The following is a 23,116-nucleotide window of genomic DNA, read 5'->3' on the forward strand; positions in this document are numbered from 1 at the left end:
TCTGTTTTACTTGCCGTGGTATTTTTATACTATAATATGGTTCTCATGGAGCAATAAGCTGAAAACGTGAAACACATTTTAGTGGGGAAAGATGTCAGTTTGGTGCATGTGAACAATCCCCTGAAACTGTTTAAAGGGGTTCACACACCGGGCGAGAAGTGTCGCGTGTATGACAACTCTGAGGTATTGCACAACGTACGTGCCCATGCAAAACATGCGTTAGCAGCCTATGTTAATTGTTACAATTTGGGACAAATATGATGTCGTAACTCAATCCCCACCATTGATGCATTATTTCGTCAATAAAGAGAAAACAAGTGCATAGAAAAAAAAAACGTGTTCCTGATGAGTTTTTATGGTAACCTGTAATATCGCTTTTACCCAATTAAAATAAAAATGCAATTATTTCAGTTTTTGCTAAAAAAAAATATTTCTGAAGAAAAACACCCATATTTAAGAGTTTATGAAGAAAAAATAAAGATATGATAAAATGTTTTTTTTTTCCCGTTTTGTTTGTTTAGGCTACTGTTTGTTTGAAAGCAGAGGGTCTGTTCTTTCATATTTGTATGTTTATTTTTTTTAGAAGAACATTTTCCTGGAAGGCATTTTGTGAAACTTTTGTGAAAATCACCGAAAATGCTGGCGGGTAACTTAAAAAAAAAGGCTGGCAGGGAATGAGTTGATGTTAAACTATGTGTGAACTTTTATTTTATTTTTTACAGTATTAATATTCATTGCATTACATAAACAATAACACTCTGCCAGAAATCATAGTTACCACATACTTTTTTTAAGACCAATACATTGCAATTACTCAGCATGATTCTTTTTTACTTTGAAATGGACTTAAATGCACATTATGTCTGCTTTTAGGAGAATGTCTCTGTTTTGACGGCTACATGAAGGACCCTGTTCACAAGCATCTATGCATTCGCAATGAATGGGGCCCAAATCAGGGGTAAGTACAGTGTACTATACGTTTCTTATTAAAAAGACATAAATGGACCACAGCCTTGCTGCAATCAAAAATCTATCATCCGGAGATTGGTCATGCTGTTCAGCTGTAGTAAAAATGTCTCCAGTGCTGATAGACTGCCAGGTGTTATGTGCTATAGGGAAATTAAATTGGCTTGTTTGAAATAATTAGCTGGTTTGCATTATGTTCTTCCTCTGGCATTGGAAAAAAGATTATTAGTACTATAAAGCTCGGGATATTTTTTATTATTATTTGCATTTCAGAATACCAGTAAGATACTTGTCTGTTTGGATATAGTTACAGGGTTGCCAACTGTAACGTATTTGGTGTGAGACACACTCTTTGAGGTCCATCTCACTGTCTTAGACTTCCAAAATAAATTTCATGCCAAATAACAATCCAGCGTGAAGAAAATATAGCATAACCAAAAAGCTTGAATGGAAATCACACTGGCAATCTGGAGCACCGGGACTTTTCAAAAACACAGTTTTGTGCTGTATCCGCAACAGTCTAACAGCGCTCGTCAATGTCAAAATGTTGACCAATCACGTAAATAAAGTTGAAAACAAGTTGTAACCAATCAAATGAAAGTTGGAGGGAGGTTCTATTCCACAGCCAAGCACAAATTCCCTTAATTAAATTCAGTTCACATATATTTGTAAGGCACCTTTTACAATGCATATTGTTTAAAAGCTTATTTACAGAAAATATATGCTTATATTAGAAAAGACAGGTAAATTGCTAAATAAATTTGTATATTAAAGCAATAATGGGGTTATACCAACAGTTATGTATGTGAAATATGACAGGTGAGATGTGAACAGTGAGATTCGTGTTAAATTATGAAATCCAGAGATGCAAACTATTTACTTTAAGGTGAATTTTGGCATTAAAAAAGTCATTATTTGGCATGTAACGCTATTGATGTAGTAACAAAGTTGAAGAAACAACGGATATCGTTATAGCTCATAACTTACATTTTTAGTGTGAGGCCTGGTAAAAGTAAACATTTGCTTGTAAACATTTTCATTAAGGAATTAAAATGTGGAAATGCATGCATTGTTAAAATTTACATTGAAATGTATAGTTTTAAATCGGCCAAGCACAAATAATCAAGGGAAGGCATTTGCAACATTATACACAGTACCTACATATTTTTATTTTATTTTATGTATAACATGCAGTAAAAATAATGTTGATAAATAATGCAAACATACAATTGTATGTTGTGATGTTGAATTAAGTTTAAAGGGGACATACCATGATACCATCTGACTTTTTTCATGTTTAAGTGCTATAATTGGGTCCCCAGTGCTTTTATGAACCTAGAAAATGTGAAAAAGATTAACCCAGTAACTTAGTTTTGGTAAACCATTCTCTACAAGCATGTGCAAATATAGATCATTAAAATTTGGCTGCCCTGGTGATCAGAAGGGGATAATATTGCCCCTTAATGCACACTATCCAATCACAGCACAGCCATTTAGTACAGAGATCAACTCATTTACATTTTAAAGGACACACCCAAAACACGACACATTTTTGCACCTACAAAGTGACAAATTTAACATGCTATAATAAATGATATATACACTAGTCAACATTTGAAGTGGATCAAAACCTTTTCTAAAAGTTTTCTTAAAACCAATATCCAATACCCGTTCTTGTTTTAGGACAAATTTGGTGAATGTTTTTGATCCACTTCAAATGTTGACTACTATATATGGTATTTTGAACTAAAACTTCACATATGTACTCTGGGGACACAAGAGATTTATTTGACATCTTAAAAAAGTCTTGTGAAATGTCCCCTTTTAATACCCGACATGGCTTGAAGAACACAGCATTCGTTCTTTCAAGGTTCATTGGCAAAACCGGTCTCCACGAGAATGCAAGTCCATTCTTTGCATTCTTAGAATTGAGAAACGACCATAGTTTATCTGTGTTCTTCAAGCCATGTCGGGTATTTTCATACTGTAACAATACAGTATAATTACTAATAATGCTATGCTAATCCACATGATCAAAGTTTTGTTAGCTCTAGAAATATTGTTTTTGTCCTCAGATGGAGGAATAAGCTATTACACCTCTCACGATCAAAGTCGTATCTGGATAGATGTTTAAAAAATGAGCTTACATAACCAAATGGTGACTTTATCAAAACAAATGAATATACACATGAATAAAACACACATATGAGTGGCTGGCGTGCCATTAAAGGAGGTTTTGCTCTGAAACCGTTCTAACAATCCAGAAACGAGAAAAAGTTTTTAATCCCGCAAAGACTTGTATTTAAGATGTTTGAAGTTAATTAGACCCTCCCGGAGGAGAGTTTCACATGCTCATCTGGGTTCGAGTCTGTCGCTCCGGAGCGGTTTGATTAAGACTTGGAGGTGAGGAAATCCTTGGCGTTTTAATTGGGTGGGAGACGGGAGTGATGACGGTTGGTGAGATGGATCCGATAATTAGAAATCAAATTGGAACAATCAGGAAGACTGCCTTAGGGGAATGGAATAGCTCTGGGTGTGCTTGTTCCCCGCGTGCCATGCTGTGAAAGTGCGAACATTTTTTAATTGAGTCTAGAAGATAGAAAGTCCAGCGCAAAAATCTTTTCAAAGTTTCAAAGTGGCAAAACATTTCTTAAACTGTTGATCGTAAATGTCTGTAATATGAACTCCAGATGGAAACTGTTGGACACAGTACTACTAGCCAACAGTATCTGTGCTTTAAATGGTCTAAGCAGACAGCGAATGCTCTTTAGCTGTGAGTAACAGCTTACTTAGAGAGGCATCAGCTCTTTGTCTCTTGTCTTACAGCACAGCGGCAGCCGAGTCCCCACTACTGTCTCTCTGTATTAATCTCCATCAGATCACAGCGCTTCTGGAGCTTTAAGTAAATAGACACTTTGAGTCCCGCTTGCGTCTGTTTGCTGTCAGGTCAAAGTTTTTACATTCATCATCGGTTGGGGGAAAACCTCAGCTGCTGTTCGAATTTGGCACGCAATTGGTTTGATCTGAGGGTTGCCTTTATAAATTCTGCAATATTTTCCCCACTTTTATAAGGTGGCTATGTTTCGTGTGATTTTAAAGGTCAGGTGGCTTAGCGAGGACTGGACAGGTTCAGTAATGAATACAACGTCTGTGCTGTGACCTACAGGTTTTTATTTTAGTCATAAATTTATTTTGCCTCTGGATTTGTCTTTGTTTTGCAGCCCATGGCCTTATACAATTTTCCAGCGTGGCTTTGATTTGGTGATGGGAGAACAGCCATCAGATCGTATTTTCAGGTAAGAGATAATTGTCGACAGAACATTTTATGTGTGCTTAAACCCCATCTCATAGCAACAAGAATTTTTTTGTCCACACTGAAAGTGAAAGTTAACATATTTGATGCTGAATATATAACTATATGGAGCTATGCTATTATCTACCATATGCAGTATATATTGTGCAGAAGTCTTAGGAAGCCATGCCACCGATTTGTTTGCTTTTGCAATGACTGTATATAAAATATTTCTCTCTCTCTTTATTATAATACATTTAGAAAACACAGGTCATTTGTATGCAGTATTAAAGAACAAAATGAAATTATATAAGATAAAGTGTGAAGTATTAAGTGTGTGCTCCTCTTGATCAATAGCAGGAACCTGCAGGCTCACTTGAACCTAAATGAAATTAAATCCTAATTCTAATCTAATGACTTCAGGACTTCAGTCTCCTCAAATGAGTTTAATATGTGCTTAAAGTGCCAAGAGAGGTCACACTAAATACTGACTTTTGCCTGAAGAAACCATTTTGTTGCACATACATATTTTGTATGTATAGTTTGTTAAGAGAATGGAAAATGAATATGGGTGCTATGATTACAACTTTACTGAAACAACAAAGCTTGTGGTGGCCAAGGACTTTTAGTAGAGTATACAGTATGCTATAGTATGAGTGTTATGTAGGAAATAACAATTCAAGGTGTTGACAAGTGTAAAATACTTGCCAAACTAGTGTGTAAAGACCAGTGCATGTCTCTTTGGTTAAGCTGGCATAACTTTATTTAGCTTTAAGAGGTTATTTCACAGTTCAAATAAAAACCTGAAAATGGAAAAAAGTTGTAATTACTTTTGAGACTGTCCTCCAAAAAATAGCGACCTCATAAGTTGTTTGTGCAAGCACCTTATTATGACGTAAAGTGACGTATTAAGGGATAGTGTCCTCGAGCGACATTAGCTTATAAATACAACCTGTTGTTACGTTTTAAGTTTTTTGCCTTATACATCAGATTAGACATTTAATTTAATAAAATTTGTAAATGTAGAAACGGTTTCATAAACATTTATGGTTTTAAAGATGTTTTAGAGCATCTAACCCCACCCTCACCCTAAATCCAACCACTTCTCAACCATATAAAACACAACACGTAAGTAAAAGTACAGTCGCAGGTATTTATTGCATAAAACAGTATAAAAGTATTACAAACCATTCGCGTTGCAAACCTTGGGAACTGAAGCCATATGATAACTTTATATGAAGAACGCACAGACCTCTTTCAAGCATAAAAACCAGCATGACGTAGTCGGTCACAAGAGCCAATAGCGCTTCACATTCTTAGCTGATGTAATGATGTGATTGGTCATGAGACACACGAAAGCCAATGCCGTTTCACAATCATAAGCTGTGTCCCATTTCAAGGGCTGCAACCTTATGAGCATTCGACCTTAAAAGAAGAGCACTCGGTCTTTCAAGGTGGAAGCCTCAGAAGTTCGCGAAGAGAACTGAAATGAGACGGTCTAACCTTCGGAGGATCCATAATTAGCGTCACCTGCTGCACGCGCCCGCCTGCACGTTTCTGACTTATTAAAATAAATATGACATCAGAAAAATTATTAATTTATTTTAGAAATATGGCACGTTGACGTATATTAAACTATTCAACAGTTTACCAAATTAATCAACCTCATAAATATACGCAACATAAAAATAATATTATTAATAGGGCCGGGACTTTAACGCGTTAATTAAGATTAATTAATTACACAAAAAATAACGCGTTAAACATTTTAACGCATTTTAATCGCACTTATTAATAGAGTCATTCGTAAATGCTGCAGACCCTGTTTTAGTTCGAGAACTCCGGGGTTGTGATGCAGTGTAAATAAAAGTAGACAGAACCTAAACGAACAGCTGATTTTAACGTGACAATGCATCAATTTCAAAGTAAAAATGATTTATTCTGGTAAATGGAGGTTTGCAACGGAGGTTTTGCCCAATAAACATCTACCAACAAACTACAGATTATTTTAACATGTATCCTAATGTCTGTTATATGTTAATGTTTGAGTATTGTTGGGTTTAAATATTGTTGTAATGTTGTTTTGTTTCAATTTAATTAGTTTATTACGAGTTTAATTTAAGTTTTGTTTGCTACTTTAAAACGAATTTCGTTTCAAATAATTTGTCTCGTAATTATAAACAATGTTTTGTTGTTAGGTTTTGTGAATATAAATTAAAAAGAACATTAAAAGCAACACCGTGCATCTCATTGATGCATATGCTACCGAATGCCAAAACATGCAGTGAGTAGCCTATATCACTTACTTTTCAAAAAATCAGCCTGGCAGTGCCCAGAAGTTAAATTTACACGCGCATTTAGAGCATACTGTAACAGCACGTTTGATTTGCGGCGTGCTTAAGACTTTTAAAAATCAACTTCATATTAATTTTAATAGGCTACTTTGACGGAGGACACGCACAGAGAACAGCGACGGCAGGTAAAGGAAAAAAGTTAAACGAATAGAGTCAGTTTGTAAGAACATTTTTAAATTGACTATAAGATCATCAATATGAACTCTGAACAATGAACTATTATAAACATAACAGCAAGAAAAGCTGAAGAGGAACTCGCAACATTAAAGCAATAAGCATTTATGTAGGCTAAAGCTATATATCACCTCTTATTTTTTTTAATTTAGTTAAGTTTCAATGGTAACACTAAAGGCGCGTACATTATGCAGCGCTTTTCACATCCGAATCCCACTTAAGAAACCTATAAACGATGTGCAACTTAAAAAATATATTATGCACATTTTTATATATTTTATATATAGTATATTATGTTTTGTTGTTTTTATACGCGAGGTGGGGCATCCGCGCACATAGGTACCAGAACACAGACAGTCAAAACCTGAGAAGTCCCGAACCCTGCAATATTAAACAAACTACTTTAAGAAATGCGGGCCAGGAAGCGGGTCGGGTATAATATATATATATTTTTCGTTGCGGTCCGAGTTGCGGGCGGGTTGTTTATACATTGACCCGCGCATCACTGGTAAGCGTCGATAAGAGCATGGTTGTGTGTAAGATATGGAACAAGGAATTCACATATCACCGCAGCACATCGAGCCTCAAGTATAATCTCAATGCAAAACATACAGCAGCTAGGGTGGACATTAGCCCGACTCCGGGTACAACGACATGGTTGAACAAAAATAAACAATATTTTGTTAAGCTTATGTATTCAGTCATTATTCATAAAAATCCATGTAAAAATTACTTCTTAATGTTCTCAGGTCAAATATTTATATGAGATTAAAATGCGATTAATTTAGATTAATTAATTACAAAGCCTCTAATTAATTAGATTAATTTTTTTAATCGAGTCCCGGCCCTAATTATTAACACAAAACATAACTTATAATACTAAAACAGTGACAAGAAAAAAATGTTTTCTGATAAATACACTTTTATTTAATAAAGGTTTTAATTGTTTATTTTAGAATATACACCCATTATATGCAGCCGTTGCAGACGCGCAATGACTCTTGGGATATCCTCGGCTGTTAAGGATCCATTCGTTCTATCCTTAACATCGCGGAGAAATGAGGACGCATTTTGAGGCTTCATTCTAAGCATCCTTTGAAATGGGACGGCCTTACTGGCCTCAAGTCGCGCTGCTGTGACGCAATCGGTCTTAAAATACGTCCTTAGAAGGTCGCAGCCTTTGAATTGGGACACAGCTATAGATGACTTAGCATCGCGGCAGTTTTTGAATCAGTGTACGTCCGGATCTGATATTTACAGCGGATTGTCATCACCTTTGCATCTTTTCTTCAAATAAATCGATTGTTTGACCTCAGTAGACTTCGAATATTTTAAAGAGTAACTAAACCACTGGTCAGAGCGTGACTCCACCCACTGGGAATATTTGAAAAATGCAAGAAAAGTGGGCAGATCCCAACTGAGACAGAGGGGATAAACTAAACTCGTACCAAGTGTGTGGTGAGATCATGGCAAGGGCGTGGTGAGCTTGAACCTGCTTATGTCACAAGGTATTTTTTGGACCCAACATCCAATAGGAAAATTCAACTGCAGTAGCCACCGTTCAACCTGAAGAGGGCAGCACTCAGACATTTTTACACCATATATTGTAGGATTGAAACACTTTATATCCAAATGTCAAAAAAATTACTAAAATCAATGAACAGTACTAATAAAGCATCATTCTAACAGATCATTAACTAAAAAAGTTGGTTTAGGGTTTAGTTACTCTCTAAGTACATTTTTAAAAAGTTGTGACTGTTGTGTATGCTGTGTTTATATCATATAATAAATACATGGGTACGCTATTTGCCCTAAATGCCTGAATTGTGTAATGTGTAATAAAATACAATGAATCCTGGCGGTTTAAATTGAAAATGTTATCCCTGTACACGTCATAGCAAAATTATACCCCAAAATATCATTTTATACCCTAATATATTAAGTTTCACCTGCTGCCGGTAGAGGCCCTAATTTAGTAAATGCATCTATTGGTCGTATTTGGTGAAATGGACAAACAACCAAAGCAATCGTATGGGTTGGAGGATATGTTGTTACTTTTAATACTGTTGAACAGTAGCTACAAACTGTGTACAAAGGCAGGCATGTAAATAAAGTTCACATCTAGCTAAAACGTAAGTCTAATAAGTACATTTCTATCTGTGAGGTGTATGATAACAACATATTGTAACCTTCGATTGCCACTTTATGTTCTGCATCTAATTTAATCTGCAATTCATTTGTTTAAATCTTATTAAACCAATGCTGTTTTTCTGACAGATGTATTTGAGTTTGTATTATAATTTCTCTCAATTAGACTCTGGTGTATTCGTTTGTAAACAGCGAAGGGGAAATGTTGTAATTGGAAGCCGTGTTGTACCCATAAAGGGTGTAAAATCTCATATCCTTTCGCTTTGGGCCATCAAATACAACATCACTGGGACAATTAATTGTTTTATTTCCAAGCAAACATGCACAGAGTTGACTGTTTGAGTTAAATGAAAAATGTATTTTCAATTTCAAAGAGTTTTCCCTCATACATCATTTATTTCTGCAATGAATGAATAGGAAAGGTCATAATCAATATTGAATGTTTCCTTTATTTTTTATTTTAAAAATCACATCATTTCCGAGTCTGATATTAAAAACAAGATACATAAATACAAACTGATACTTTAAAAAGTGAAGTTCAAGTAATGCTGATAATATGCGTTGCCATGGAGCTGGAGCGTTTGAAACACTTCAAATTACTCTGAAATCTGATTTCTTTTCCAATCTGAAAACCATTAGAAGATGGAAAATGAGAACCTTTTGCACACTTTGTGCATGATATCTGTAAATGTCTCATCCAAACCGTGATAACCACAGACGGTTATGCTGGATCTAGCAGTTTACAATAAAACCACATCATGGATTTGTTATGCATTGGACCTGTTTGTGTTAGAGTTCTGGTGTTCCTTGACAAATGTGTTTCTTCTTCAACTTTCACCCGCAAGAAAACAGGTTTACCCCAGTCTCAGTGTTTTATTGGGTATAACCATTTCCATGCAAACTCAAAGCCATTTCACACTATAGCGGGCAACCAAATAGAAATGGTGAAGGCTTCATTTTGTCTCCTCGAAACTGCATATTACAAGCTTGAATGGTTTTCAAAGATGTGCTGTTTGTCCACCAATCAAAACGACGTTGATAGCAAACATAAACTTCTATACAATCTTAAAACATCCTAGGGATAAATTTTAATAGAAACAATTACTTTAACTCATCCATTATAAGAATATGTTTGACAGGTCTAATTTAAAATTATGCAGGTTTAATTATATGTGATGTTAAAGGTGAAAGATAAATTATATATATTCTGAATGGTTATATTAGTCAAATATTAAGCTTTTAGCTGAGGGTCAAACCCCATACACACTATAATAGTGCTATAGGAATATAAACTAGGCAGTTGGCTGTGTTTTTTTTTTCTTTCTCACATATAGGGAAAGATGCAGGTTTAATAGACCCATCTAACTGTAATGAAGAAAAGCAATCTATTGACCAACATTAAACAGCAGCCGATGGAGAGATTGATTCATAGTACACAGAGAAGGGTAATTTGATTAATATAGCTATTCCCTTTATCTCTTAGTTTAATCCGTTTTTTTCTTGTTACTCTGAATGCATTGTCATCTAGATCAGGGGTTTTAAAAGTGAGGTCTGGGTTACCCCAGGGGGCCACCAGGAGGTTCTTGGAGGTCCCTAGATGATTTCAGAGAAAAAAGACGAAGAAGAAATTGTAATATTTATAAAATTTATAAGGTGCTCATTTCTTGCTACATTCAATCCCATGATTATTATATTTGCTTTGTATCTTTCTAGTGTGTTTCTTTTTTACCGTCCACTGTCTCACACTATCTGGGGTTTGTAAGGCACTGCTGTATGTAAAGCTCCTATAAAACAAGATTAATTGTTAAAGTTGCTGCAGTAAAGATAGATTTGAATTGAAAATGTTTCTCTTTAGGTTTATACAGTACATCCAGGATTTCTCTTAAGTGTAGCTAATTATGCATTATACTTGAAATGTATAAATAAATTGCTATGTATTTTAAATAAGGGGTCCCTACAAAATGTTCATTATACGTTATTTGGGGTCCTCTGAATCATTTTTATTATTTTAAGCTAGCATCTGATAAAATGTTAATTGAACAACTCTACAAATCTCAACAAATCTATAGTAAGAGGCTTTTTTATCCTTCCAGTGTGGTACAGTATGTATCCCCTGTGAATGTATTTTAGTAGCAGTTTAAAAGGGCATTTGATAATGTAATAAGAACAAGGGTCCAATCATACACCCGGCACAATGCACCGCAAAGCAACGCAAGTGTTTATTGCTAGTTTCAGCCCAGCACAGCCATTTTCATGTTTAGGGCCACTTTGTTTAAATAGCAAATACATTTGCGCCCATGGGCGTTCTGGTTTGAAAATGAGGTGTGTTCAGGTGAATTGTTGGCGTGTTGCTATTTTGAGGCAAATAAAATAGTCTACGCCACTGACCAACTAAAACCTGGTCTAAAATCTGAAGTCAATGGCGTAATATTGTTTTTTTCTATTTAAAGAGCGGGTTAATAGTCTAATATGCGCCTATTAACTCTTTCACCGCCAGCGTTTTTAAAAAAAGTTGCCAGCCAGCGCCAGCGTTTTTCATGATTTTCACCAAAGTTTAATGCCTTCCAGAAAATGTTCTTCTTTAAATATATAAACATACAATACACCAAATGAAAGAACAGACCCTCTGCTTTCAAACAAAAAAAATGTTTCATCCTACCTTCAGTAGTTCTTTTGTAATCAGATTTTGAATATGGGTAGGTTTCTGCAAAAACACCACATTTTGAGCAATAAGCAGAGATAAATCAATTTTTGTGACGGACTTTTCATAAAGATCCCATTCAGAGCGATCTTTAAAACAGACACGGACATGCAGCCGCTTGCCATAGGGCAATACTTCCGGGTTTAAAAAGTTGCGGAAGTACGCCACCTGGTGGATAATAGCAGTATTGCGGAAAGACGGAAAATCTCGTCATTGGCGGGGAAGCATTTTCTCTTAATTGACCAGATATCTCGTCAATGGAGGTGAAAGAGTTAGTGGGACGACAACACAAAATTGCTAATTACACACATGGATGCGCAGCAGCACACAAATGTTTTTAAATATGAAAAATTCAAGGATTAAAATTTAAAAGATTATTATTGAGTCTCTTGGACATCAATGAGGACCAATTATTAGATGTTAGAAGGTGTAAAGAGCTGCTTCACCTGTAGCCTGGTAAATAATGTAATGTTTTGCTTTACACAAATTCAAATATTTATTTTTTATTATGTTTAATGCTACCACATTTATTGTATATGATGACTTTGTACCTCTGGATATGGTGAGACGGAAACCGCAATTTTTTTACATCAATCTAAAACTGTTGGTTTTCTTTCTCTGCTTAGTTTTTCAGTTTACAAATTCTGCCTTTTAAATAGGGAATCAGCATGGTGCGAGCGCAACAGGCTCTCGTTGGTTTATTGCATGTAATGCCCCAAACATTCATTACTCATTACAAGAATAGAAACAACCCTATTAGACTGCATTCAGACACGCCCTTTTAGACTGTGTGCTAGGCGCACAAACCATTTTTTGCCTTAAATTTTCAAAAGTGGATTCAGACCCCCCTTTCAGACTGTGTGCTAGGCGCACAAAACATTTTTCGTCTTTAATTATCAAAAGTGGATTCAGACACTCCCTTTTAGACTGTGTGCTAGGCGCACAACCCATTTTTCGTCCTTACATTTTCAAAAGTGTATTCAGACCCCCCTTTCAGACTGTGTGCTAGGCGCACAACCCATTTTTCGTCCTTAAATTATCAAAAGTGGATTCAGACATTCCCTTTCAGACTGTGTGCTAGGCGCACAAACCATTTTTTGTCCTTAAATTATCAAAAGTGGATTCAGACACGCCCTTTTAGACTGTGTGCTAGGCACACAAACCATTTTTTTTGTAATTAAATGATCAAAAGTGGATTCAGACACTCCCTTTTAGACTGTGTGCTAGGCGCACAAACCATTTTCCGTCCTTAAATTATCAAAAGTGGATTCAGACACTCCCTTTTAGACTGTGTGCTAGGCACACAACCCATTTTTCGTTGTTAAATTTTCAAAAGTGGATTCAGACACACCCTTTTAGACTGTGTGCTAGGCGCACAAACCATTTTTTTGTCCTTAAATTATCAAAAGTGGATTCAGACACGCCCTTTCAGACTGTGTGCTAGGCGCACAACCCATTTTTCGTCCTTAAATTATCAAAAGTGGATTCAGACACTCCCTTTCAGACTGTGTGCTAGGCGCACAAACCATTTTTTTGTCCTTAAATTATCAAAAGTGGATTCAGACACGCCCTTTCAGACTGTGTGCTAGGCGCACAAACCATTTTTTGCCTTAAATTTTCAAAAGTGGATTCAGACCCCCCTTTCAGACTGTGTGCTTAGGCGCACAAACCCCTTTTTCGTCCTTAAATTATCAAAAGTGGATTCAGACACTCCCTTTCAGACTGTGTGCTAGGCGCACAAACCATTTTCCGTCCTTAAATTATCAAAAGTGGATTCAGACACTCCCTTTTAGACTGTGTGCTAGGCACACAACCCATTTTTCGTTGTTAAATTTTCAAAAGTGGATTCAGACACACCCTTTTAGACTGTGTGCTAGGCGCACAAACCATTTTTTTGTCCTTAAATTATCAAAAGTGGATTCAGACACGCCCTTTCAGACTGTGTGCTAGGCGCACAACCCATTTTTCGTCCTTAAATTATCAAAAGTGGATTCAGACACTCACTTTTAGACTGTGTGCTAGGCGCACAAACCATTTTCCGTCCTTAAATTATCAAAAGTGGATTCAGACACTCCCTTTCAGACTGTGTGCTAGGCGCACAAACCATTTTTTTGTCCTTAAATTATCAAAAGTGGATTCAGACACGCCCTTTCAGACTGTGTGCTAGGCGCACAAACCATTTTTTGCCTTAAATTTTCAAAAGTGGATTCAGACCCCCCTTTCAGACTGTGTGCTTAGGCGCACAACCCATTTTTCGTCCTTAAATTATCAAAAGTGGATTCAGACACTCCCTTTCAGACTGTGTGCTAGGCGCACAAACCATTTTTTGTCCTTAAATTATCAAAAGTGGATTCAGACACTCCCTTTCAGACTGTGTGCTAGGCGCACAAACCATTTTTTGTCCTTAAATTATCAAAAGTGGATTCAGACACTCCCTTTCAGACTGTGTGCTAGGTGCACAAACCATTTTCCGTCCTTAAATTATCAAAAGTGGATTAAACACTCCCTTTTAGACTGTGTGCTAGGCGCACAACCCATTTTTCGTCCTTAAATTATCAAAAGTGGATTCAGACACTCCCTTTCAGACTGTGTGCTAGGCGCACAAACCATTTTTCGTCCTTAAATTATCAAAAGTGGATTCAGACACTCCCTTTCAGACTGTGTGCTAGGCGCACAAACCATTTTTTGTCCTTAAATTATCAAAAGTGGATTCAGACACTCCCTTTCAGACTGTGTGCTAGGCGCACAAACCATTTTTTGTCCTTAAATTATCAAAAGTGGATTCAGACACGCCCTTTCAGACTGTGTGCTAGGCGCACAAACCATTTTCCGTCCTTAAATTATCAAAAGTGGATTCAGACACTCCCTTTCAGACTGTGTGCTAGGCGCACAACCCATTTTTCGTCCTTAAATTATCAAAAGTGGATTCAGACACTCCCTTTCAGACTGTGTGCTAGGCGCACAAACCATTTTTTTGTCCTTAAATTATCAAAAGTGGATTCAGACACGCCCTTTCAGACTGTGTGCTAGGCGCACAAACCATTTTTTGCCTTAAATTTTCAAAAGTGGATTCAGACCCCCCTTTCAGACTGTGTGCTTAGGCGCACAACCCATTTTTCGTCCTTAAATTATCAAAAGTGGATTCAGACACTCCCTTTCAGACTGTGTGCTAGGCGCACAAACCATTTTCCGTCCTTAAATTATCAAAAGTGGATTAAACACTCCCTTTTAGACTGTGTGCTAGGCGCACAACCCATTTTTCGTCCTTAAATTATCAAAATTGGATTCAGACACTCCCTTTCAGACTGTGTGCTAGGCGCACAAACCATATTTTGTCCTTAAATTATCAAAAGTGGATTCAGACACTCCCTTTCAGACTGTGTGCTAGGCGCACAAACCATTTTTCGTCCTTAAATTATCAAAAGTGGATTCAGACACTCCCTTTCAGACTGTGTGCTAGGCGCACAAACCATTTTTTGTCCTTAAATTATCAAAAGTGGATTCAGACACTCCCTTTCAGACTGTGTGCTAGGCGCACAAACCATTTTCCGTCCTTAAATTATCAAAAGTGGATTAAACACTCCCTTTTAGACTGTGTGCTAGGCGCACAACCCATTTTTCGTCCTTAAATTATCAAAATTGGATTCAGACACTCCCTTTCAGACTGTGTGCTAGGCGCACAAACCATATTTTGTCCTTAAATTATCAAAAGTGGATTCAGACACTCCCTTTCAGACTGTGTGCTAGGCGCACAAACCATTTTTCGTCCTTAAATTATCAAAAGTGGATTCAGACACTCCCTTTCAGACTGTGTGCTAGGCGCACAAACCATTTTTTGTCCTTAAATTATCAAAAGTGGATTCAGACACTCCCTTTCAGACTGTGTGCTAGGTGCACAAACCATTTTCCATCCTTAAATTATCAAAAGTGGATTAAACACTCCCTTTTAGACTGTGTGCTAGGCGCACAACCCATTTTTCGTCCTTAAATTATCAAAAGTGGATTCAGACACTCCCTTTCAGACTGTGTGCTAGGCGCACAAACCATTTTTCGTCCTTAAATTATCAAAAGTGGATTCAGACACTCCCTTTCAGACTGTGTGCTAGGCGCACAAACCATTTTTTGTCCTTAAATTATCAAAAGTGGATTCAGACACTCCCTTTCAGACTGTGTGCTAGGCGCACAAACCATTTTTTGTCCTTAAATTATCAAAAGTGGATTCAGACACTCCCTTTCAGACTGTGTGCTAGGCGCACAAACCATTTTTCGTCCTTAAATTATCAAAAGTGGATTCAGACACTCCCTTTCAGACTGTGTGCTAGGCGCACAAACCATTTTTTGTCCTTAAATTATCAAAAGTGGATTCAGACACTCCCTTTCAGACTGTGTGCTAGGTGCACAAACCATTTTCCGTCCTTAAATTATCAAAAGTGGATTAAACACTCCCTTTTAGACTGTGTGCTAGGCGCACAACCCATTTTTCGTCCTTAAATTATCAAAAGTGGATTCAGACACTCCCTTTCAGACTGTGTGCTAGGCGCACAAACCATTTTTCGTCCTTAAATTATCAAAAGTGGATTCAGACACTCCCTTTCAGACTGTGTGCTAGGCGCACAAACCATTTTTTGTCCTTAAATTATCAAAAGTGGATTCAGACACTCCCTTTCAGACTGTGTGCTAGGCGCACAAACCATTTTTTGTCCTTAAATTATCAAAAGTGGATTCAGACACTCCCTTTCAGACTGTGTGCTAGGCGCACAAACCATTTTTTGTCCTTAAATTATCAAAAGTGGATTCAGACACTCCCTTTCAGACTGTGTGCTAGGCGCACAAACCATTTTCCGTCCTTAAATTATCAAAAGTGGATTAAACACTCCCTTTTAGACTGTGTGCTAGGCGCACAACCCATTTTTCGTCCTTAAACTATCAAAAGTGGATTCAGACACTCCCTTTCAGACTGTGTGCTAGGCGCACAAACCATTTTTTGTCCTTAAATTATCAAAAGTGGATTCAGACACTCCCTTTCAGACTGTGTGCTAGGCGCACAAACCATTTTTCGTCCTTAAATTATCAAAAGTGGATTCAGACACTCCCTTTCAGACTGTGTGCTAGGCGCACAAACCATTTTTTGTCCTTAAATTATCAAAAGTGGATTCAGACACTCCCTTTCAGACTGTGTGCTAGGTGCACAAACCATTTTCCGTCCTTAAATTATCAAAAGTGGATTAAACACTCCCTTTTAGACTGTGTGCTAGGCGCACAACCCATTTTTCGTCCTTAAATTATCAAAAGTGGATTCAGACACTCCCTTTCAGACTGTGTGCTAGGCGCACAAACCATTTTTCGTCCTTAAATTATCAAAAGTGGATTCAGACACTCCCTTTCAGACTGTGTGCTAGGCGCACAAACCATTTTTTGTCCTTAAATTATCAAAAGTGGATTCAGACACTCCCTTTCAGACTGTGTGCTAGGCGCACAAACCATTTTTTGTCCTTAAATTATCAAAAGTGGATTCAGACACTCCCTTTCAGACTGTGTGCTAGGCGCACAAACCATTTTTTGTCCTTAAATTATCAAAAGTGGATTCAGACACTCCCTTTCAGACTGTGTGCTAGGCGCACAAACCATTTTCCGTCCTTAAATTATCAAAAGTGGATTAAACACTCCCTTTTAGACTGTGTGCTAGGCGCACAACCCATTTTTCGTCCTTAAACTATCAAAAGTGGATTCAGACACTCCCTTTCAGACTGTGTGCTAGGCGCACAAACCATTTTTTGTCCTTAAATTATCAAAAGTGGATTCAGACACTCCCTTTCAGACTGTGTGCTAGGCGCACAAACCATTTTTCGTCCTTAAATTATCAAAAGTGGATTCAGACACTCCCTTTCAGACTGTGTGCTAGGCGCACAAACCATTTTTTGTCCTTAAATTATCAAAAGTGGATTCAGACACTCCCTTTCAGACTGTGTGCTAGGTGCACAAACCATTTTCCATCCTTAAATTATCAAAAGTGGATTAAACACTCCCTTTTAGACTGTGTGCTAGGCGCACAACCCATTTTTCGTCCTTAAATTATCAAAAGTGGATTCAGACACTCCCTTTCAGACTGTGTGCTAGGCGCACAAACCATTTTTCGTCCTTAAATTATCAAAAGTGGATTCAGACACTCCCTTTCAGACTGTGTGCTAGGCGCACAAACCATTTTTTGTCCTTAAATTATCAAAAGTGGATTCAGACACTCCCTTTCAGACTGTGTGCTAGGCGCACAAACCATTTTTTGTCCTTAAATTATCAAAAGTGGATTCAGACACTCCCTTTCAGACTGTGTGCTAGGCGCACAAACCATTTTTCGTCCTTAAATTATCAAAAGTGGATTCAGACACTCCCTTTCAGACTGTGTGCTAGGCGCACAAACCATTTTTTGTCCTTAAATTATCAAAAGTGGATTCAGACACTCCCTTTCAGACTGTGTGCTAGGTGCACAAACCATTTTCCGTCCTTAAATTATCAAAAGTGGATTAAACACTCCCTTTTAGACTGTGTGCTAGGCGCACAACCCATTTTTCGTCCTTAAATTATCAAAAGTGGATTCAGACACTCCCTTTCAGACTGTGTGCTAGGCGCACAAACCATTTTTCGTCCTTAAATTATCAAAAGTGGATTCAGACACTCCCTTTCAGACTGTGTGCTAGGCGCACAAACCATTTTTCGTCCTTAAATTATCAAAAGTGGATTCAGACACTCCCTTTCAGACTGTGTGCTAGGCGCACAAACCATTTTTTGTCCTTAAATTATCAAAAGTGGATTCAGACACTCCCTTTCAGACTGTGTGCTAGGCGCACAAACCATTTTTTGTCCTTAAATTATCAAAAGTGGATTCAGACACTCCCTTTCAGACTGTGTGCTAGGCGCACAAACCATTTTCCGTCCTTAAATTATCAAAAGTGGATTAAACACTCCCTTTTAGACTGTGTGCTAGGCGCACAACCCATTTTTTGTCCTTAAATTATCAAAAGTGGATTCAGACACGCCCTTTTAGACTGTGTGCTAGGCGCACAAACCATTTTTTTGTCATTAAATGATCAAAAGTGGATTCAGACACGCCCTTTTAGACTGTGTGCTAGGTGCACAAACCATTTTTCGTCCTTAAATTTTCAAAAGTGGATTCAGACACTCACTTTTAGACTGTGTGCTAGGAGCACAAACCATTTTTCGTCCTTAAATTATAAACAGTGGATTCAGACACTCCCTTTTAGACTGTGTGCTAGGCGCACAACCCATTTTTCATGCTTAAATTTTCAAAAGTGGATTCAGACACTCACTTTTAGACTGTGTGCTAGGCGCACAAACCATTTTTGTCCTTAAATTATCAAAAGTGGATTCAGACACGCCCTTTTAGACTGTGTGCTAGGCGCACAAACCATTTTTTTTATCATTAAATGAGCAAAAGTGGATTCAGACATGCCCTTTTAGACTGTGTGCTAGGCGCACAAACCATTTTTCGTCCTTAAATTTTCAAAAGTGGATTCAGACACACCCTTTTAGACTGTGTGCTAGGCGCACAAACCATTTTCCGTCCTTAAATTATCAAAAGTGGATTAAACACTCCCTTTTAGACTGTGTGCTAGGCGCACAACCCATTTTTCATGCTTAAATTTTCAAAAGTGGATTCAGACACTCACTTTTAGACTGTGTGCTAGGTGCACAACCCATTTTTCATGCTTAAATTTTAAACAGTGGATTCAGACACTCCCTTTTAGACTGTGTGCTAGGTGCACAACCCATTTTTCATGCTTAAATTTTAAACAGTGGATTCAGACACTCCCTTTTAGACTGTTTGCTAGGCGCACAACCCATTTTTTTTGTCATTAAATGATGAAAAGTGGATTCAGACAAGCCCTTTTAGACTTTGCGCTTTAAGCTATGCGCTTAGATCGTTAAAATCTTTACTTTATGTGATGTAAATAAAATCACATCAAAGATTGTTTAGTTCACAACTTTAGTCCTTCTCTACTGTCTGAGTGAAATTGACAGTTAAAGGTTCATTGAATTAATAACACCCATTTACTCTGTACCATAAACTGTTTAGTGATAATGGTACTTGTTACAGAATTTTCCAGCTTACTGGAAATAAGCTTGCTTGATTGACAGAAATCAAAGGGGTGGATCTTTGCAAGGAGCAATTGGATGGTAAACTGTCAAAAGGAATGGCATCAAAACTGTCACTAGCTGTAGTTAAGTTTGTAAAATATGTAGAGTCCTGGCTATTTAACAACAAACACGATTTACTAGTGGTCTGCAAAATGGTGCCTGCGGGCACCAGGTGGCCCACACAGAGTCTGTGAATTTCCCGCCAATGCACATTCTATTAATAGCCTCAATTTTTATATTTATTAATTACATATTTTTATATTTTACATATATATATATATATATATATATATATATATATATATTTTTTTTTTTTTAATGTATCTTAACATTTTAAACAATGACAAAACATATCAAATAAAAACAGAGATGTTTTGAGTAGATTATATAAAAACTACTCTTCCAGATGTTTTATCAGTTGTGGTAGCCCTTGCTCACAAAAAGTTTGGAGACCCCTGCTAAAGACACTACACTCTTAAAAATAAAGGTGCTTCATGATGTCATAGAATAACGATTTTTGGATAAATGGTTCCATAAAGATCCACATCCAAAAGAAAAGTGTAGATACATTTGTATCAATGCTGGACATGGATATATTTATTGATGTGTATTATGAGCACCTGAACCTACAGTATACCTTAAACTGGTTTTAAAATAGAGCTGACTTGTCGATATGCCAGTTTTAAATTACTCAAGCTCTTTGTACCTTCAATTCTAAGCATTTTTCGCAATGCTCAGCTGCTTTGTTTTGTAGTCCTCGGTGGATATCCACCCGTGAGTTGATCTTATCCACCCGGACATCTCTCTGCACTAAAACCAGGGGGAGTTTTCAAGGTCAGATAAGCATTCTGGTAATGACTCGAGTTTTAAAATGCGCTTCATGCTTTAAAATGAGGGGTAAAGTGAAAATACTGTTAGATTTGATTTAGCAGGGGAGAATAAAAAGGAGCAGATTTTTTTTCTGTCAGCACTAGAATACAATCTATTTAATCTTTCCGATTGATCAGTAAGTAAACACATTACTTATAAAACCTTGTGCAGAGGCACAATACACCAGAGGAGTAAATGAATTCATATATCTGTGGGCGTCTCCCATGGGGATGCATTGAAGTTTTTTTTTTTCAGCTCAAAAATCATTCAGTGAAATTGATCCTTTTTAAAATGTAAAAACATGTTGTTAGTTGTTACCCTGACAGTGACACCCCACAAATCCTCATGAAAAAATCATAGAGCAACTGTCAACAAAATGCCAATTTTCTTGTCTCGAAATGCAGCCACACCGAATGGCTGAGGTAAAATATCATTTTTTTAAATGGTTTAGGAATAGGTTTCTAAAATATGAATGCCCTTTGTGTTTCAGATTCACATATACACTTGGAGAAGGCATGTGGCTGCCACTTAGCAAAAGCTTTGTCATTCCTCCCGCTGAGCTGGCCATCAACCCATCTGCCAAATGCAAGACAGATATGACAGTCATGGAGGACGCTGTGGATGTCAGGTAGAAAATGACATTTTGACTTAAGCAGCGCTTCACAAAGAATAATAGTTCAGCAACAGAAAGTAAAAAAAATAAAAATACCTAAGATAAAGGTCTTATTTTATTAACCAATCTATTAAACACCTTAGCAAGTGGTGCCATCCGCCATATTGGCAAGTTTTTACTGTCTATCTATCTATCTATCTATCTATCTATCTATCTATCTATCTATCTATCTATCTATCTATCTATCTATCTATCTATCTATCTATCTATCTATCTATCTATATATATATAGCATAAGGGGAGGTGGTTTCTTTTAGAGGCCCGGCATCACCTGACAAGCTAGCTTGTTAAGGATGGTTGCTGTTTTTAGCTGAAGGACAGTGTACATGTGTTCTAAGGTAAAGGAAAATGGATCAATTAACATTAATTGATTTTTTTTTATTTTAGTGAAAGTAAAGCCATGGAAATAAGTCACAAAATAGTTCACAGCGTGTATTATATTGACATATTCTGTCATTTTACAGTACTGTTATCAGTTGCTATCAAATGAGGCTTCACTGTTGACTGTGAAAAGCATTTGGCAATATTCTGAGTCATATCTTTGCAGTTTACAGTTAGTCACATCACTGCATAATTTAACAGTTTTTATGTTAAATAAATGCTCTGTAATGTCACATTTTGTTAGCACCAACAATAATATATAATATATATATGCATATATATATTTAATATTTACCTCTTTATGAGGAAATAAGGCAAATCAATCTGATCCAATCTTATAAATGTTCTATAAAGAATGTTTCAACAAAAAAACTCATTACATATAATTTGAACTATGCGAATTTTCCTTTGTTAACATTTTTTGATTTGTCATATTTTAATAAGTATTAGAAAAATGTGATATTAGTGTCAGACATAGACTTGATACTTGATAGCGTTGACTTGTTAAAAAATTATTTTACCAAAAAGCTTTCACTAAACCCCACATGGGTTTAGGTGTTTGTTGTGAAAATGTTATTTTAATCAAGCCCGTATTTGACACGTTGAATGGCACCTCTCATGAGTTGTCAGATATGAGAATAGTTTGATATAGGATTCAACCTCGCTTCCTTATTTATTCAACCACAACTCATTAGAGTTTCTGACTAATGTGTTAACTTATTTTGTGAAGCCTCAACATTTATGTGACTTGACATTATCCAGACCTTGCAGGGGCTTTAATACATTGCCAAAGGGCACATGCTGATTTGATTAATTTGTTTTTAACCAAAAATTGATTAATCTTGTGATTAATCTCGCAACAAATGACCAGGGTTGTTAGTGCTTAAAGGACGTGTTAAATATTTAAAGCAGTAAAAGAAGAAAGGAACTTTTTTTAAAAAATCGACTGCAGCTATTGTTTTGTTTCAATGAAATAGTTGAAGAGAAAATAAGTTAAAAACTTTATAATTAACTTTATTAAAAGATAACTAGCGGCATATAGACGGTTTCAGGAGCAACAACATAAACAAAGGGTTTAGTGGAACCAGGGCCGGCGTCATGGGGGGGCATTCGCGGGCAGTGCCCCCCCCGAACAGGTTGTTGTGCCCCCCCTACAAAGTTTTTAATTACTTTAAATAATATATAGAATAATTAAAATAAATTAAACATTGAATGTTTCATGACTTGTAATGTAATCAAATGAGGAAAATATAGTTGATATATGTTTTCTTTAATTAAAATAGACCAGTTTCTCTGATTGGATGTATTGCCGCGTCTCACCCATCTTACTCTTTAGCATATTTGTGACTTGATACTAGCAACGTGTTTTTTCGCGGCATTTTATGGATCGTGTAAAATATGGATAT

At 36.7% G+C, this 23,116-nt stretch overlaps 1 protein-coding gene across 4 annotated transcripts in view; it reads left to right on the forward strand.

Moving 5' to 3' along the window:
- The window catches only part of astn1 (astrotactin 1), a 354,343-nt gene that overhangs the window by 139,561 nt on the left and 191,666 nt on the right, over window positions 1-23,116 (forward strand). For all 4 annotated transcript variants that reach the window (XM_065276610.2, XM_065276608.2, XM_065276609.2 and 1 more), the window contains 3 exons: window positions 874-958; window positions 4,188-4,262; window positions 21,147-21,284. In XM_065276610.2, coding sequence (XP_065132682.1) covers window positions 874-958; window positions 4,188-4,262; window positions 21,147-21,284 — 298 coding nt within the window. The remainder of the gene's footprint in view (window positions 1-873; window positions 959-4,187; window positions 4,263-21,146; window positions 21,285-23,116) is intronic.

This window comes from Paramisgurnus dabryanus, chromosome 6 (assembly GCF_030506205.2).
Source record: "Paramisgurnus dabryanus chromosome 6, PD_genome_1.1, whole genome shotgun sequence".
NCBI classification, from domain to species: Eukaryota; Metazoa; Chordata; class Actinopteri; order Cypriniformes; family Cobitidae; genus Paramisgurnus; species Paramisgurnus dabryanus.